Source organism: Aquarana catesbeiana, linkage group LG07 (genome assembly GCF_042186555.1).
Source record: "Aquarana catesbeiana isolate 2022-GZ linkage group LG07, ASM4218655v1, whole genome shotgun sequence".
In the NCBI taxonomy this organism is placed as follows: Eukaryota; Metazoa; Chordata; class Amphibia; order Anura; family Ranidae; genus Aquarana; species Aquarana catesbeiana.
Window position 1 is genome coordinate 241,852,496 of NC_133330.1, and position 16,682 is coordinate 241,869,177.

Here is a 16,682-nt window from a genome sequence, read left to right on the forward strand (position 1 = left end):
AAATTGAAAAATTCTATCTAACTGATTTCACTTGTTTGAAACCTGTATAGTTCTTTTTTTTTTTTAATTCTTTATTTATAAATTTTGGAGTACAAAACAGAAATAGATCAAGGTAATTCAATACCATTAAATACCAAGTATTATCTTAAAAGAATAAACAAAATCCCCCATCAAATTTATTGCCCTCCTCCCTCCCCTCCTTCCTTCCCTCCTTCCTGCAGGTGGCTACAGCAGAGCTTAACCCGGTTCCATATATCCTCCCTGAATTTTCTAAGTACCCGAAACCGGAGATTTAACTAATAATCTCCGCTAGGTAAGACCAAGATCTCTTGAATTTCCTCCACCCTGCCCATTTGTCTCTGCCCTCTGTATCTTCCTCTGTTTCCTCACCTGGGTATTCCTTATATTCTATATTATATATATCATTGATTCGAAAGAGCCAGTCCCGTAAACTAGGACATTCCGGCTGCAACCATGACCTTGCTATCTGTGTCTTTGCTACATCTAATAGTATTGGGACAAGTGAAAATTGGTACTGCTTAAACGGTTTCTTAGTCCCATGGAATAAACAAATCCACGGATCCTCTACTAAAGATTCCTTAGTTATTTTATAAATCAATGATATAATTTTCTTCCAGTAAGCTTTAATAACCAGGCACTCCCACCATATATGTAACATTGTTCCCGGGTAGGAACACCCCCTCCAGCATCTGTCCGAAGTGTCTGGGTATAGTTTGCTAAGTTTGTCTGGCGTGGCATACCATCGTGCTAAACATTTAAAGTTGATCTCGGACCGCTTAATATCGGCCGAAGCAACATGTACCATTTTCAGAATCCTCTCTACTGTGAATAAATTACAATGTGACCCCAACTCCCTTTCCCATTTTTTGATATAAGGAGACACATCCAGTTCTCCATCCTCAGAAAGGATTTTGTAAATGAGAGAAATAACGTTACCTGGTCTATCTCTCCTACATAACCGCTCAAATGGCCTGTAGTCTTCCCCTCCTCTGATTGGCTTTGGGAGTTTTTCAATGAAAAGCGACAACTGCATGTACCTCCAAGCGTTGACCACCATAAGGTCTGTCTCTGCTTTTAATTCACTATAGGGGCGTAATTTCCCCCCTTTAATAATATCTTTCACCTGCATGCTACTATTCTTTATCCAATTCCCTCCCACCTCCCGCATCCCTGGTTCAAAAAATTTATTATCTTTAATATAAATCAAGGTTGAATTATAACTCCATTTATTACGTGTATGCACCTGATCCCATATTTTAAGCGTGTTTCGCGTGAGTAATGCTGTACTAGTGCTAAGTGTCCTGAATTTTACCGGGTTCCAAATTATGTGTCCCAAATCAATGCTACTTAAACTATTTTCTATATATTCGCCCACCTCCTAGCTGAGTTCTCCTTTGACCATTCAACCACCCGTGACAAAACTGCTGCAGTGTAATATCTATAGAGGTCCGGAAGAGCCAGGCCTCCTTTTTTTTTCCCCCTAACCAAAACTGAGTGAGCTATTCTTGGCTTTTTGCCACGCCAGACAAACCTCGACACCAACCCTCGTAAAGCTCTGAAAAAATACCCAGGGAGGGGAATTGGCATCATTTGAAATTTGTATGTTATTTTAGGAATTAACAACATTTTAGCCGCATTAATGCGACCGAACCATGAAAGGGGCCGCCGCTACATCCTACTTACTTCCTGTCTGATTTCATCTAACATGGGAATGTAGTTAGTCCGGTACAACTTTTCCAATGAACCAGACAGTTTAATTCCTAGATAATTGATAACCTTCCTCCAAGGGAAGGGAAAAGATTTTGACAAACACTCTACTTCTTTTTTCCCCACGTTAATATTAAGAATCTCCGATTTGCTCGGGTTTATTTTAAAGCCGGCAATATCTCCATATCTCTTCAATTTCCCGAGCAAATTAGGGATCGTAATCCTAGGATTCGTTATAAAAAAGATCACATCATCGGCAAACGCTGCTAATTTATGTTCATCTTGTCCTACCGTTACCCCTCTGCAATCTGTATTATTTCGTATGGTCGCCAAGAGAGATTCCAAGGACAAGATGAACAATAATGGTGACAGGGGACAACCCTGCCTCGTACCGTTATGCATCCTAAATGGACTAGAAAGAACCCCATTTACCTTCACGGCAGCTAATGGGTGATTGTATAAAATTTTCACCCAGGCGATAAACCTAGGGCCGATCCCCATCACTTCCAGGGTTTTAACCATGAACCCCCAGTCTACCCTGTCAAACGCTTTTTCCGCGTCCATTGACAGGAATAGAGCTGGGGGTCCCCCTGATTTGATGGAGTCCAGTAGGAGCAATGCTCATACCCCGTTATCCCTACCCTGTCGACCCAGGACAAAACCAACCTGGTCTGGATGCACCAAGAAACTAATTTTGTCCCTAAGTCTGTTTGCCAACACTTTGGCATATAGTTTCAAGTCGGCATTTAGCAAGGCAATAGGTCTGTAACTTGAACAGAGCATGTTATTTTTCCCCTCTTTTGCAATCAATGAAATAGTTGCCAGAAGGGCCTCATCCCGCATGAGGCTATCAGGGCCCAGTATATTCCAGAAATGGCAGGGTTTGGGTACCAAAATGTGTTTATATTTTTTAAGATAACTATTAGTAAAACCGTCGGGCCCGGGGCTCTTCCCCGACGGAGAATTTTTCAAGGCAGTATTTATTTCCTCTACAGTTATAGGGCTATCTAAAGCAGATTTTTCTTCTTCTGAGAGACCCATTAACCCCGCCCCCTTCAGAAATTCCTCTGTCCTCAAATTGTTAAGATGGTCACCCCCTCCCTTTTTTCCCAATGGTGTACAGGGCTTCATAAAACTTCCTAAACTCTTCTGCTATCTCTCTAGTGGCCCCTACTATTTCTCCTTTTTTATTTTGTATTTTTTCGATGAAATTCCGATCTCTTTTCTTTTTCAATATCCTTGCTAAGTGTTTACTTGATTTATTACCACTATAATATTTCTCTCTTATAACTTTATTAAAGACCCTCCTAGCGTCCTGCTCCATACTGTCCTTTAACTCCTCCCTTTTAGACACTAAGAGGCAATAATTATCTTGTCCTTGTCCCTTGGAAGCTTTGTGGATCAGTTCTAATGCTGCAATTTCATCTAACAATTTTGCCCTTTTTTCTTTTCTCTTTTTTTTCTCCCCTGCCCCGATGGATATCAGGAGCCCCCTGACATATGCTTTATGCGTTTCCCATAGAATAGATGGGGAAATATCCCCTGTATCATTGACCTTAAAAAAGAAATCGATTTCCTCCTGCAACTTCTCAGCAACTTGGGGTATTCTAAGAAGGCTTTCGTTCAATTTCCATGAAAATGGTTGTCTTTGCACATCTGGGAACCTAACCTCCATCGTGACAGGGGAGTGATCTGATAAAGACATGACCTCAATTTTAGTATCCGCTACATAGTCTAATAAACTATGATCTATCATAATGTAGTCCAGTCTTGTGTACGTCCCGTGCACAGGGGAGAAGAAGGTGTAATCTTTTACTTTTGCGTGCTGTAACCGCCATACATCTATCAGGTTGCATTGATGCAACCTTTTCCAGATCCTTCTTAACTGAACCTTCCTTGTCCCCCGTGCCCGGGACGTACTGTCTACTGAGGGATCTAGACAAAAATTAAAATCTCCCGCCAGGATCACCTCCCCTTCTTTAAAGTCCATCAGTTTCATCAGAACCTGTTCCAGAAAAACTGTAGGATTTCTGTTCGGGCAATACACATTCGCCAGTGTAAGCATTCTATTCCCCATTTTACCCCTTAGGAAGAGAAAACGCCCTTCTGGGTCAGACTCCCTGCTTATCAAGGAAAATTTAGCTGTTTTGGAAAAGCCAATTGCCACTCCCTTGGCTCTCCTAATAGGCGTATCACTGTAAAACCAAAGGGGCAATTTTGGGGAATAAAGCCTGACATTTGAGTCTAGGGTCAAATGGGTCTCCTGAAGAAATACTAAATCTACCTGATACTCTTGAAGTTCCTTTAAGATTTTGTGTCTTTTACTAGGCGAGTTCAGGCGAGATCAACCATAATCCTCCATCTGCCCAACTCCCACTGTTGCCTCTCCTGCAGGTTTAACCCCCCCACCCTACCCCCCACCCCCCCCCTCGCCCTCACCCACTTCTGGCGGCGGCTTTGATTCTCCTGCTCTTCCAGCTTGTATGCCATCATGCGATAATCGCTTTTCATTTTACTCAGCTGCGATTTAAGCTCCGAGATCTTCTTAGCATGATTGCCCGACCTCTCCTCCACTTCCTCTACTCTTCGCAACAGATGGCCCAAGTCCAACCTCACGTTTGAAATTTCTGATTTTATTGCGGTTTCTAAGTTTGCAAACATCTCCATCATTTCTACCTTGGTGGGCAATACCTCCATGTTTCTTTGACCCTCAATCTTACTGGAATCAACACCCGCCGGATCTTCTCTAGGCCTCTCTCCTTGCCCCTCCTTTTGCTTTGTTTGCTCTTTCTTTTTATCCTTTGTTCCTACTTGTTTCGTATCTGTACCGGGGCTTTTTACGCTCGTCTCCTTAAGGTATTTTTGGATCGAACTAGAGTTCCGGCTCTCCCTTGGGGTCTTGGGTTCAGCTGATTTTTGGGTACGACTTCGCATACTTCTCCCAATATATTACCACCTGCGACTCGCAACACTTCCCGCTCCTGTAACCTTCAAGAAAATCGCCCCAAAGGCCAAGTGACTTCTGGGTTTTGTATTTAGATATATTTTAAATAACTTAAAGTCCCGTTTACTTCGATCCACCTAGGAGAGTATCTAGGGCCTTAGCGTGACTATCCTCTTGCTGGTGCTCCTGGGCCTTGCTGCAAGCCGTACTGAGGACCCTCGAGCTGGGCTCCTACAGGGTTCGCACAATCACTCCCCCAGGCTCCCAGCCTCTTCAGCTTTTACTTCTCCTCCTTCCTTTCCCCAACCCCTCCTTCCTTCCCCTTATCACCTTCTTTTCAGTATTACAGTCCTTTTATCCTCCACACTCCAATCTTCACAGGTGAAAAAGACAGGAAATACCAGAAACAGTGTATAAGGTTCATACCTGCATGAGACGTATTCTTGTATACTCCCTCCACACATTCAATCAGGTCACCTGCTGTCCTGGATGTAGCTGTCCTGTTGTTTTGGATTCTGCTCCCCTGATGGCACCTGGGGCTGTTATATGGGGATCGCTGGAGGGGAAGACGACCAGGGAGGGGGGGGACGGAGAGGATGTTCCCCTGGGAGCACTGGGTCTCGCTCCGAGCTCCTGGCCGATCCCGCCTGGAGCCGGTGTGTCTAAAGGCACAGATTCCTCCTCACTCTCCTGGACCCTGATCCTCTCCGTGCGCGCACTCTGCCACTCAGAGAAGGGGTGGGGGGTAGTCAGGCCCCAGAGGCGGCCAGGCGAAGCGGGGGGGGAAGCCGGGGGGTCCTTCGTATTCTTAACTCTGAGGCGGCATCAGGCTCGCGCCGTTCGCTGCTCCAAATTTTCCCGGGCGTCCAGCCTTCCTCCTCTCCCTCACACCTGCGCTGCCGACAGGCCCCTCCCCCCGCTCGTGAGGGGGAGAGCAGGGAATACTCCTGAGCTCCGAAACCTGTATAGTTCTATGGGTTGTTTCTTCATTTTCTGAATAGTCATAACTACTTTTACTAGCCGAGTGTGCTGTAAGATAGAGCCAGCCAGTAATTTCGTACCTCTATGATGTTCATGATTACCAAAAATACAGTGGTACCTTGAATAGTAATAAATATATATATATATTTTTTATTAACATTATTTTTTATCTACCTCAGTTTGATTCTACAGCCACAGCTGTTATCATGACAAGGTTAAGCACTAAGGAGAAATATATACAAATGTTAGATGGTGCAGACACAATTGAAAGCAGGTCAGTAATTATCTTGTGATTACACTACTGCCAAACCTTGCTGTGATTAGAAATATTTTGTAAAAACTTAAAGCCTAAAGCCAGCCATAGACTGGCCAGTTATAGATGGGGGCAGTGGCGCTTTTTGTTTTTTTGCAGCCACAGACTGAGCAAATTTCTGTTCCCAGCGAGAGAACACAGTGATTATTGTAGAGGCTGAAACATCCGCTAGCAAAAATCGCATGTAATATCCAGCAGGCTGGTTATACCCAAATGTAGCCTGCCCATACTTGGTTCGATTCCTTCTGAACTAGCCAAGATTTGAACCGTCTATGGCTGGCTTAAGTACCGCTAAAGTGAAATAAATAAAAATAAGAACTGATGATTTTTTTCTCCGTTTTAAATTTTGGCTGAAGTTAGGTTTTAAAAATGCATGATAAACAAATGTTTCAAGTATAGTGCTTGCTAACGCAGCATATCAGATCTGTTTTTTATTAGCAGGAAGCAAATTGGCTTATGCCATGCTGGGACTGCACATGGTCAATGAACTCATCTTACTGTTGCCTTCTTACACTTGATCTAAATGTTTTTACTCATGGGTCCTTGTTCTTTTCCCTATACACCCATTATCTCCTCCCAGAATTTTTCTGAGTAGCAATAAAACTAAACTGCACTGGACATGTTTATTCAACTAGGAGCACAAAATTAAGTGTCACTTGCCTTGTTTTCAAATTATTGGAATATGTATTCCGTAATGTAAAAGCAAAAATGAATGGAAATGCGCAAAGTGCAATATCTTATAACCAATTAAATTTAGAATACTGTGCATTAGTATTGTATTTTTAGAGCTTAGTTATATTTGGCTTCTTTGCATAGTTCTATTTTACCCATTTGTTTTTTTATACGGTTAGTGTTTCGGTCAGGTGTCAGGTTTAAAGACCAGTGGCTATAGCAGTAGAGGGGCTCCCACTGACCAGCAGGATAAATATACAAGCAGGTCACTCTGGCCGATGATGCAAGCTCTCCCAAGGTGCAAAGCACTAACTGGTTTTCACCAGAGCTCCTGATGGTGGAGAGGGGTTTTGCTGCCTGTTAGTACCAGGTCATGCCCCACCAGGAGGTGAGCAAGCTGGGGTTCAGTAGCAGATAGAAGTCAAGCAGAAGCGTAGTCAGTAAACAAGCCATAGGTTGATAACAAGTGGTTGCAGGTTTGAATCAAGCAGAAGCGTGTTCTTGAAACAAGCCAAAAGTTGGTAAAAGTGGTTGCAGGTTGAGATCAAGTGGAAGCATAATTGGAGGAACAAGCCAAAGGTTGGGAACGAGTGGTAGTGAAGATACGGATGTCAGCAAGATAATGGCTGGAGAGAGCACAATAATCTGGCAAATAAGAAGTACAAAGACATGGCTTAACCACTTGCCGACCGCCGCACACACATACACGTCGGCAGAATGGCACAGGCAGGCAAATGGGCGTATCTGTACATCCATTTGAATTTGCCAGCTATCGGGCGTGCGCTGCAGGAGTGTGCCCACGGGTCCTGCGAAATCTATGTTTGCCGGCAGCCCGCAATTGCGGAGAGGAGAGGCAGAACGGGGAGATTCCTATGTAAACAAGGCATTTCCCTGTTCTGCCTAGCAACATGACAGGGAGCTACAGCTCCCTGACATCGGGAGCAGTGATCTTTGTCATGTTGTGGTGAGCCCATCCCCCCCCCCCCAGTTAGAATCACTCCCTAGGACACACTTAACCCCTCGATCACCCCCTAGTGTTAAACCCCTTTTCCTGCCAGTGTCATTTATACAGTAATCAGTGGCTATTTGTAGCTCTGATCGCTGTATAAATGTCAAATGGTCCCAAAATAGTGTCAAAAGTGTCCGATGTGTCCGCCATAATGTCGCAGTCCCGATTAAAAAAAAAAAAAAAAAAAAAAAAAAATCGCAGCTCACCGCCATTACTACTAAAAAAATAAAATAAATAATAATAAAAATGCCATAAATCTATCCCCTATTTTGTAGACGCTATAACTTTCGCGCAAGCCAATGAATATACACTCATTGCGTTTTTGTTACCAAAAATATGTAAAATACATATCGGCCTAAACTGTGGAAGAAATTAGTTTTTTTATATATTTTTTGGGGACATTTATTATAGCAAAAAGTAAAAAATATTGCTTTTTTTTTAATCAAAATTGTCGCTTTTTTGTTTATAGGGCAAAAAATAAAAACCGCAGAGGTGATCAAATACCACCAAAAGAAAGCTCTATTTGTGGGAAAAAAAGGACGTTAATTTTGTTTGGGTACAATGTCGCATGACCGCGCAATTGTCAGCTAAATAGATGCAGTACAGAATCACAAAAAATGCTCTGATCAGGAAGGGGGTAAATCCTTCCGGGGCTGAGGTGGTTAAATAGGAAGTTCATGGGTAGAGCAAAGAGTCATAGGTTCAAGGCAAGATTGTGTAGAGAATAGTCCAGTAAACTGTCCAGCATCTCTGATGGCTTAGCAAGAAGAGATAGGGCCAGACACAGCAAAGGTAGCAGGTTCAGATCCGGCTTCGGTTAGTCTTATTGAGGCATGACCTGAAAGTAGCAAGCAGCAAGTCAGAATTTCTGTGCTGCATACTTGTTCTGGCTCAGTGACTTAAAGTATTAAACCCAATAAATCACCATTACAGCAAGGAAACTAACATTTTTAGAAGATATTAGCAATAGCAGCATCTATAATTTTGTTAGCAAAGGTCTCCTTTTTAAAAAAACTGTACCGAGGGTTTATATAAATCCCGTCATAAACAGAATTAAGCAGGAAACATCTTTTACCCTAGTAATGTGACTTTGACCCCACTTTTCTTTGCCTCCAGTTAGCGCATATTATTTAAATATGGGAACTGTCTACTCCTATAAAAAGCCTTTATAGTAGTAAGAAAATAAAAAGCATTATTAACTTAAATGGTATTTACGGTATTTATTTTGATACATTCTGAAAGAGTTCAAGCAGATATGTACAACATCAATAGGAACTAAAAGAGCACAAAATAAATCAAACATGTTCAATTCATATAGAATGAAGTTGCAAAAAAGTCTGATTATACTTTAAATGGACATTGGAAAAAGTAGTTTATCTCCTCTTGTATCAGCCTGCACAGACATCTTGTTGAACATCTGAATGCAGAAATAACACTACATACCATCACAGATGTTAACATTGCATTGGAGTGGATCCGCTCAACATTTTTATATGTCAGAACACTGAAGAATCCATCTCACTATGGTATGTTTTCTAATGTTTGGCATTTAAATTATACAGAGAAAACCAATTGCAGCAGTTGTTAAATATAGGTTTGGTAAAACGTTAACACTGTTCAGTGTACAACAATAATTGTTCCTGAGCTGTAGCAGTTGTATAAACTGTGTTGGTATTTTGACAGGTATATCTGTCTTATAGCAGATTGCTTTCAAAAGGGCTTGCATTCATCACTAACTGGAGCAAGAAGGATTTTGTAGTGTGTGTGTGTGTGTGTGTGTATGTATATACACTGTAATATATATATATATATATATATATATATATATATATATATATATATATATATATATATACACACACACACACACACACACACACACACACACACACACATATACCTTGAAAAAGTATTTAAAGTAACTAAAAACTAGTGGAACCAATTGCCTTCAGAAGTCACCTAATTCGTAAATAGAGTCCAGTTGTGTGTAATTTAATCTCAGTATAAATACAGCTGTTATGTGAAGCCCTCAGAGGTTTGTTAGAGAACCCTAATCAACAAACATCATTATGAAGGCCTAGGGACATACCAGACAGGTCAGGGATAACATTGTGGAGAAGTTTTAAAGCAGGGTTAGATTATAAAAAAAATATCCCAAGCTTTGGACATCTCATGGAGCACTGTTCAATCCATCATCTGAGTATGGCACAACTGCAAACCTACCAAGACATGGCCATCCACCTAAACTGACAGGCCGGGCAAGGAGAGCATTAATCAGAGAAGCAGCCAAGGTAAATCTGGAGGAGCTACAGAGATTCACAGCTCAAGTGGGAGATACTGTCCACAGGACAACTATTAGCGGTGCACCCCACAAATCTTGCTTTTATGGAAGAGTGGCAAGAAGAAAGCCATTGTTGAAAGAAAGCCATAGGAAATCGTATTGGCAGTTTGCGAGAAGCCATGTGGGGGACACAACAAACATGCGGAAGAAGGTGGGCCGGTCAGGTGAGACCAAGATTTAACTTTTTGGCAAAGCAAAATGCTATGTGTGGCGGAAAACACACCATTCCCACAGTGAAACATAGTAGTTTAAGTTGTGAGGATGCTTTTCTTCAGCAGGGACAGGGAAGATGGAACCAGATACAGGCTAATCTTAGAAAACCTGTTAGAGAGTCTGCAAAAGACTTGAGACTGGGGCGAAGGTTCACCTTCCAGCAGGACAATGACCCTAAACATATAGCCAGAGATACAATGGAATGTTCTAGATCAAAGCATATTAACGTGTTATGCCCCGTACATACGGTCGGACATTGATCGGACATTATGACAACAAAATCCTAGGATTTTTTCCGACGGATGTTGGCTCAAACTTGTCTTGCATACATACGGTCACACAAAGTTGTCGGAAAATCCGATCGTTCTAAACGCGGTGACGTAAAACATGTACGTCGGGACTATAGACGGGGCAGTGGCCAATAGCTTTCATCTTTTTATTTATTCTGAGCATGCGTGGCACTTTGTCCGTCAGATTTGTGTACACACGATCGGAATTTCCGACAACGGATTTTGTTGTCGGAAAATTTTATATCCTTCTCTCAAACTTTGTGTGTCGGAAAACCCAATGGAAAATGTGTGATGGAGCCTACACACGGTCGGAATTTCCGACAACAAGGTCCTATCACACATTTTCCGTCTGAAAATCCGACCGTGTGTACGGGGCATAAGAATGGCCAAGTTGAAGTCCACATATAAATCCAATTGATATACTGTGACTTGAAAAATGCTGTTCAAAGATGCTCTCCATCCAATCTGACAGAGCTTGAGCTTTTTTGCAAAGAAGACTGGGCAACAATTTCACTCTCTAGATGTGCAAAGCTGTTGGGACATCCCCCAAAAAACTTGCAGCTGTAATTGCAGCAAAAGGTGGTTCTACAAAGTATTGACTCAGGGGGGCTGAATACAAATGCACACCACACTTTTCACATATTTATTTGTAAAAAAAAAATATTGAAAACCATTTATCATTTTCCTTCCACTTCACAATTATGTGCCACTTTGTGTTGGTCTATCAAATAAAATAAAATATTATGTTTTTGGTTGTAACATGACAAAAAGTAGAAAATTTTAAGGAGTATGAATACTTTTTCAAGGCACTGTGTGTGTGTGTATAATATAAATAAATATATACACACATACACACACACACATACACACATACACACACACACACACACACACACAGTATTTCACAAAAGTGAGTACACCCTCACATTTTTGTAAATATTTTATTATATCTTTTCATGTGACAACACTGTAGAAATTACACTTTGCTACAATGTAAAGTAGTGAGTGTACAGCTTGTATAAGTGTAAATTTGCTGTCCCCTCAAAATAACGCAACACACAACCATTAATATCTAAACCGCTGGCAACAAAAGTGAGTACACCCCTAAGTGAAAATGTCCAAATTGGGCACAAAGTGTCAATATTTTGTGTGGCCACCATTATTTCCAGCACTGCCTTAACCCTCTTGGGCATGGAGTTCCCCAGAGCTTCACAGGTTGCCACTGGAGTCCACTTCTACTCCTCCATGATGACATCATGGAGCTGGTGGATGTTAGACGTTAGATGTTAGAAGACCTTGCCTTCCTCTACCTTCCATGTGAGGATGCCCCAGAGATGCTCATCAGGGTTTAGGTCTGGAGACATGCTTGGCCAGTCCATCACCTTTGCCCTCAGTTTCTTTAGCAAGGCAGTGGTCGTCTTAGAGTTGTGTTTGGTGTTGTTATGTTGGAATACTGCCCTGCGGCCCAGTCCCTTAAGGGAGAGGATCATGCTCTGCTTCAGTATGTCACAGTACATTTTGCCATTCATGGTTCTCTCAATGAACTGTAGCTCCCCAGTGGCGGCAGCACTCATGCAGCCCCAGACCATGACACTCCCACCACCATGCTTGACTGTAGGCAAGACACACTTGTCTTTTTACTCCTCACTTGGTTGCCACCACACACTCTTCACACCATCTGAACCAAGTAAGTTTGTCTTGGTCCCATCAGACCACAGGACATGGTTCCAGTAATCCATGTCCTTAGTCTACGCTTCTTCAGCAAACTGTTTGCAGGCTCTCTTGTGCCTCATCTTTAGAAGAGGCTTCCTTCTGAGACGACAGCCATGCAGACCAATTTGATGCAGTGTATGGTCTGAGCACAGGCTGACCCCCCACCCCTTTAACCTCTACAGCAGGGATATGCAATTAGCGGACCTCCAGCTGTTGCAAAACTACAAGTCCCATCATGCCTCTGCCTCTTGGTGTCATGCTTGTGGCTCTCAGAGTCTTGCTATGCCTCATGGGACTTGTAGTTCTGCAACAGTTGGAGGTCCGCTAATTGCATATCCCTGCTCTACAGCAATGCTGGCAGCACTCATACATGCATTTCCCAAAGACAACTTCTGGATATGATGCTGAACACGTTCACTCAACTTATTTGGTCGACCATGGCGAGGCCTGTTCTCAGTGGAACCTGTCCAGTTAAACCCCTGTATGGTCTTGGCCACCGTGCTGCAGCTCAGTTTCAGGGTCTTGGCAATCTTCTTATAGCCTATGCCATCTTTATGTAGAGCAACAATTATTTTTTTCAGATCCTCAGAGTTCTTTGCCATGAGGTGCCATGTTGAACTTCCAGTGACCAGTATGAGAGAGAGAGCTATAAGAAATTTAAACACACCTGCTCCCCATTCACACCTGAGACCTTGTAACACTAACGAGTCACATGACACCGGGGAGGAAAAATGACTAATTGGGCCCAATTTGGACATTTTTACTTAGGGGTGTACTCACTTTTGTCGCCAACGGTTTAGAAATTAAAGGGGTTGTAAACCCTCTTTCTTGATCACACATCACGGGACACAGAGTATTCATTACATAGTGGGTTAGATAGGCACCATCGGTGATTGGACACTGGTGAACCCCAATTAAGGAGAATTCCTCCCCTATATAACCCCTCCCATACGGGGAGGACCTCAGTTTTTTCACTAGTGTCTAAGGTGGTTGGTCACTTAAAACATGTAACAAGCAAAAATTTATAAACCTATTACAGGACAATTTTATGGTCCAGTTTATTGAGGCCCCAACTAAGAATGAAGCTCTGTTGGACCTGGTAATCTCAAACCATGCAGAGCTTATACTAATGTCCAGATTAAGGAACACCTGGGTAGCAGTGATCATAACATGATTTTATTTGATGTTAGCTGTAAACAATACATACATACGGGAAAGATAAAAACACTTAACTTCAAGAGAGCAAATTTTCCAAGGATGAGGGCTGCTCTCCAGGATTTAGACTGGGAGGGAATATTTGCATTGATAAACACAGAACAGAAATGGGAATTCTTCAAAAAGACTGTTTGGGACCTCACTGCAAAGTATATTCCCATGGGTAATAAGTTTAAAAGGCTAAAAACAAAACCAATGTGGCTCACGGTCAAAGTTAAAGAAGCTATAAACAATAAGAAAAGAGCTTTTAAAAAATATAAAAATGATGAACACTAGTGTCGTTTAAATGTTACAAAGAATTTAACAGAACATGTAAAAAGGAAATCAAGGATGCAAAAATTCAAAACGAACGACAGATTGCAAAAGATAGTAGGACAAACCCCCAAAAATTCTTCAAATATATTAATAGTAAAAAGGCCAGGTCTGAGCATGTAGGCCCTTTACAAAATAATCTAGAGTGGGTGACTGGGGACAAAGAGAAGGCAAATTTATTAAATACTTTTTTCAGCTCTGTGTATACAAAGGAGCACGGGGGAGCTCATGTCCATAATGGGGGTGGTAGTGACACAGCCCCGAATGATCCACAATGGCTCAAAAGTGATATGGTCCAGAATTATTTAGACAGAATAAAGGTGGATAAAGCACCTGGACCTGATGGCATCCACCCACAGATCCTATAAGAATTGAGCTCTGTAGTTTCAAAGCCATTGTATCTAATTTTTAGGGACTCATTAATGACGGGAACAGTTCCACTGGATTGGCGCAGGGCGAACGTGGTGCCTATATTTAAAAAGGGATCAAAGTCGTTACTAAGTATCTATAGACCTGTTAGTTTAACTTCTATAGTCGGGAGGATACTGGAGCGTTTAATAAAAGACCACATAGACGAGTTCTTGCTGGAAAAAAACATTTTAAGCAACAGACAGCATGGATTCACGAAAGACAGAAGTTGTCAGACAAACCTGATTTCTTTTTATGAAGAGGTAAGTAAAACCTTGGACAGAGGGGTGGCTGTGGATGTGGTATACTTGGATTTTGCAAAAGCGTTCGACACAGTTCCCCACACACGGCTCATGTGTAAGGTAAAGTCTACAGGCTTGGAAAGATCAGTTTGTAAATGGATAGAAAACTGGCTAAAAGACAGAATTCAGAGAGTAGTGGTTAATGATTCTTACTCTGAATGGTCTAAGGTTATCAGTGGTGTACCCCAAGGTTCAGTGCTGGGACCCTTACTTTTTAATATCTTTATAAATGATATAGGGACTGGGATCAAAAGTAACATTTTTGTCTTTGCAGATGACACCAAGCTATGCAGTGGAATAACGTCCTTACAGGATGTCTCCAATTTACAAGCTGACCTCAATGCACTGTCTGATTGGGCGACTATGTGGCAGATGAGGTTTAATGTTGATAAATGTAAAGTTATGCACTTGGGGGCTAAGAATATGCATGCATCATACATGCTAGGGGGAGTACAACTGGGGGAATCCGTGATGGAGAAGGATCTGGGGGTTTTGGTAGATCATAAGCTCAATAATAGCATGCAATGCCAAGCTGCGGTTTCCAAAGCGAGCAAAGTCCTTTCTTGTATTAAGAGAGGTATGGACTCTAGAGAGAGATATAATTTTGCCCCTCTACAAATCATTAAGACCTCATCTGGAATATGCAGTTCAGTTTTGGGCACCAGTTCTCAAAAAGGATAATCGGGGAACTGGAGAAAGTGCAGAGAAGGGCAACCAAACTGATAAGAGGCATGGAGGAGCTCAGCTATGAGGAAAGATTAGAGGAACTGAATTTATTCACTCTTGAGAAGAGGAGAATAAGGGGTGATATGATCAACATGTTCAAATATATAAGGGGTCCATATAGTGATCTTGGTGTTGAGTTATTCTCTTTACGGTCAACCCAGAGGACACGGGGGCACGCTTTAAGTCTAGAGGAAAAGAGATTTCATCTCCAAATACGCAAAGGTTTCTTCACAGTAAGAGCTGTGAAAATGTGGAATAGACTCCAGACAGAGGTGGTTCTGGCCAGCTCAGTAGATTGCTTTAAGAAAGGCCTGGATACTTTCCTAAATGTACATAATATAACTGGGTACTAACATTTATAGGTAAAGTTGATCCAGGGAAAATCCGATTGCCTCTTGGGGGATCAGGAAGGAATTTTTTCCCCTGCTGTAGCAAATTGGAGCATGCTCTGCTGGGGTTTTTTTGCCTTCCTCTGGATCAACTGAGGGTATACAATTGGGTATATTGGATTGTACGATATTTTTTATTTTATTTATTTATTGTTTTTAAAGGTTGAACTGGATGGACTTGTGTCTTTTTTCAACCTGACTAACTATGTAACTATGTGCTATGAAGAAAGCTCCAGTTTGGTCCCTGCGGGGGCTTAAAGGGCTATGCTGACCAGATCCATATCTCGGGCCGTTATTTTGACTCCCAAGATAGTACGGTACCTGGGCCTCGTCATCCGAAGAAGCAAGGTTTTGCCTGTAAGTCTCTTTAGAGGACTGGGCTCTGAGAAAACCAGGCTTGGTGTACTATTAAAACAGTGGCATGAAAGTTTCTGGCAGAGTCTTTTACAGGTCCAGGTAAGAGGTTTCTCTGAGTAGGAACCCAAAAATCCCTGAATGTTGGCACAACGCTACCCACCGTGATGGGTGAAGCCTGGAAACTCCGGTGGGAACAGGTAAGAGAAGTTAATTATAAATTTATTATATATATATATATATACATATACATACATACACATACACACATATACATACATACATACATATACACACACATATACATATACACATACACACACACACACACACACAAATTGATTTTCTTCAATGAGTAGTTGCATGTCTTACCTGATTTCCACCACTAGAGGGAGTAAGGAGCAAACTTAAGTACCTTTCAGATACACACTCAGTGATGCTGGTGTCCAATCCGCTCACTTCCTCTACTGCAGGTGTGCAGACTCCAGGTGGCTAATTTAAAAGCCCAGAGCGTTCAGAGCTCTGTAAACAGATGGACACAGAGTGTGGGCAGTGAGCATCCTAAAGTGGTCGGATCCAAACTAAACCTAAGACACCTACTTGGCATCAGGTTGTGCAGTATTAAGCATATGTATATTGTGAGACTTATAGCACAACAGTGATTGCATATGTACTAGTATCTCTGCTTTGTAGCTTGGGACCATGTCTCCTCGTAAGAGGGTCTCGGGGGGAGGTAACAAAGGCACAAGTAAGTCACCGCATGCGTTTAGGG

General features: G+C 42.1%; 1 protein-coding gene across 1 annotated transcript in view; it reads left to right on the top strand.

The window, feature by feature from the left end:
- Positions 1–16,682, top strand: part of HFM1 (helicase for meiosis 1) — a 441,821-nt gene that overhangs the window by 248,181 nt on the left and 176,958 nt on the right. The window contains exons 15-16 of the mRNA XM_073592028.1: positions 5,833–5,927; positions 9,040–9,173. Of these exons, the coding sequence (XP_073448129.1) occupies positions 5,833–5,927; positions 9,040–9,173 (229 nt within the window). The remainder of the gene's footprint in view (positions 1–5,832; positions 5,928–9,039; positions 9,174–16,682) is intronic.